General features: G+C 33.0%; 1 protein-coding gene across 1 annotated transcript; it reads right to left on the reverse strand.

The window, feature by feature from the left end:
- Positions 1–1,398: 1,398 nt before the first annotated feature.
- On the reverse strand, positions 1,399–2,487 carry LOC113705960 (tabersonine 16-hydroxylase 1-like). Its single transcript, XM_027227861.2, has 2 exons — positions 1,993–2,487; positions 1,399–1,806 (listed from the first exon to the last, which is right to left on the reverse strand). The coding sequence occupies exons 1-2, from the start codon at positions 2,485–2,487 to the stop codon at positions 1,399–1,401; spliced, it is 903 nt and encodes a 300-aa protein (XP_027083662.1).
- Between the last annotated feature and the right edge of the window lie 692 nt (positions 2,488–3,179).

Consider the following 3,179-nt stretch of genomic DNA (forward strand, 5'->3'; position numbering starts at 1 on the left):
ATTTTTACCAACAATCAAGGTCAAGTTCTAAAGTATCACACGTGGGATGATAATCATTAACTAGGCATTCCTGTTGTTTAATTATCCTTTCTCTTTTTTGTTTCTTATTTTTGGGATAAATTCATATACCTCTCATGAGTTATTGACAATTGCAAAAAACTCCCCTCAAATTCTAAAAATTACACCTACCTCCCCTATTTTTATTGTTTAAGTAACATTCTAGGCCCAAAAGTCTTGACTTTTTCTCAAAAATCCTATAATGCCCTTGAGTTATAATTCACAATAAAAATAAAAAGGCAAAAAATGGTTTACAATCTCTATTATATTCATCTTTACTTACTATCACTATTATCTACCCATCAACATTCAAATCACCACTAAATTAACACTTATCTTTGTTCTAATGTTCCTCTTTTACTTAAAAATTTTTTATGCAGACCATTGTATCAACTATAAAATACTGTATTAGATACCCAAAAGTTAACATACAATCTTATATTAATATCAGATTTTGCATAATATATAACAATATTCATCAATATCGTTGAATTTCAATTTCATGGCTGCCACATTTTTTATATAAAATAATCTAAGCCATCACTACTAATATCAATATCCAGTATACTTCAATGGCACAGAGTTCAAAATCAATCAAATTCTCTCTATAGGAATAACATCAATAATTGTAAATCAAAATAGAAATACAATGCAGTTATAAATATACTATGAACACTTTTTTTTCATAACAACAATAACAGTATAATCTATATTTAGTCCTTATTCCACTTCCTATCCTTAATTTTTTATTTTTTTATCACTACCATTATCTTCATCTCCATTTATTTTTATAATGAAATTATCACTCAATTTTTCATTTGGCAATTTCAATTTGCTAATGTCTATCAAAAATTGGAAACAAAAATGGGCATAAGGAAATTATTTAATAGTAATGAAAAGAGAGAATTGGGAATAGACAGCAAGATAGGTAAGCATTGGTGGTTTGGTGAGTGGCGACAGTACATATTTGGTTGATAAGAATAAACAAATGAGTTTGGAAGGAAAACAAATGTAGGAGGAAGAGGATGGAGAATTAAATGGAAAATACTGTAGTTTAAATTATTGGTTGACAATAGATGAGAGAGTTTTCAATAAGTTGACAATTAATGAAGGGCATTGTTATCTGTTTATCATACTAAGGGAGGTTTCCATAATTATGTAAACCTCAAGGGAGCTGAGAGAAATTATTGGAAACCTTAGGGGAGGTTTTTGAAATTATCCCCTTTTTTGTGTAATAAAAAGCAAGTTTCATTAACAAATTGTTAAAAATCATTCAACATAATTTGATTTACATCACTGTTATAACGATAGATTAAAGACGTACTAGAAATGACAGTTTAGTTATCCTTTTATCAAACAAGATCCACCGTAAGCAATTGGAATCAACTGGATATCATTTCTTGGTCTGATTGTCACACCAAGGTTCTCAGTCATGTCAAATTCTTCTGGCTTAACTTCACCAAGGAGCTTCCAATCAAAATGGAACAACAACTGTGCAAGTGCCAACTCAATCACTGCTTGAGAAAATGATATGCCGGGACAAATCCTTCTTCCAGCACCACATGGGATGTACTCAAAATTATTCCCTCTGTAATCAATTTCCGAATCAAGAAATCGCGAAGGATTAAATTTCTCTGCTTCAATCCAATATTTGGGATCTCTTCCGATTGCCCATGCATTAACGATTATGTCTGCCTTGGCTGGTATGTCATAACCATTGATTTCGCATTGCTGGTATGTCTGCCTTGGCTGGCATGTCATAACCATTGATTTCGCATTGCTGACCACATTCTCTTGGCAACAATAGTGGAGCACTTGGGTGAAGCCTCAGAGTTTCTTTAATGATTGCATGCAAGTATTTGAGCTCATGAAGGCGTGATTCATCAACATTCCCACGTTGCAAAGCTTAAAAGAATAGTAGTGAGTTTTACTTACAAGGATAACTGCTCTGACGTTTGTATCAGTTAGCTGAGGTTCAAAGTCCCCACGTTTCTGCATTTTGAGAAGAACATCAACAAGATCATCCTCCTTGCCTTCTCCGCCTTCCTGTTTTGCCGACTCTTGCATTTTCCCTTTATGCTCATTGATAATACTTTCAAGTATTCCATTAATTTGCCTGTGTACTTTCTCAATCCTAAATCTAGATACGCTCATCAACTCAAGCAACTTGACTGAAGGAAACATGTCAGCTAAACTGAACTCTGATGACAGTTTATTGAGTTCATCCTGAGTTTCTTTGAATCTTTCTGTGTCTTTGTTCCTTTTCCCAAATGCTGCGCGGCTCGTGATGCTGTAACTGAGAGAGGCAACGCTTCTGCTTAGATTGATCGTCGACCCCTTCTGAGAAGAAATCGATTTAATGAGACTGAAGACTTCATCTTCTCTAATTGCTTTGAAAGTTTGCACGCGTTTTGGACTGAGAAGTTCCATGGTGCAGATTTTGCGTAATTCTCTCCAATATTTTCCGTAGGGAGAAAAGATCAAATCAGCAATTAAGGATCTGTTTGGTTGGAAGTAAAATGTTTTCCTTGGGAAAATATTTTCCGTGGAAGTAATTTTCCATGAAAACCATTTTCCTTTCATCATTTTCAGGTGTTTGGTTAGCTTATTGAAAATATTTTCTTACTTCATTTTTCTAGTGTTTGTTTAACTTTTGAAATATTTTCACTTTTATTTCTATCTTTACTTTCTACACATTATAACTACATACTTCTTCCCATGCAAAATAAGAAAATTTATCTCATTGTTTAACTTTAAAAAATCTTGGAGAAATGTATATATGAATAAAAAATACCTCCTTAAACAATAAACAAATTGCTGGCCATTTAGTGTCAAATATCAATCACATGCAATGCTTATTGTGATATATATCTTGCACTCTCACTGCTGAAAGTTTCTCTAGAAAAAAATGTCCTTATTATACATAATTAATTACTAGCATAGGATGAGCAGGATGAGGTTTTTTTTTTTTTTTTTTAATATACTAGGGGGAGGGTTGGGTTGGGTTGGGTGGTATGGGGGAGGGAGTGTAAAGAAGAGGTCTTAGGTTCAAGTTCTCCTGTTTACACTAAAAAAAAAAAAAAAAAGAACATATTACAAGATGTTTTCAGTAAGTTTGGAAC

Source organism: Coffea arabica, chromosome 8c (assembly GCF_036785885.1).
Source record: "Coffea arabica cultivar ET-39 chromosome 8c, Coffea Arabica ET-39 HiFi, whole genome shotgun sequence".
Lineage (NCBI taxonomy): Eukaryota > Viridiplantae > Streptophyta > Magnoliopsida > Gentianales > Rubiaceae > Coffea > Coffea arabica.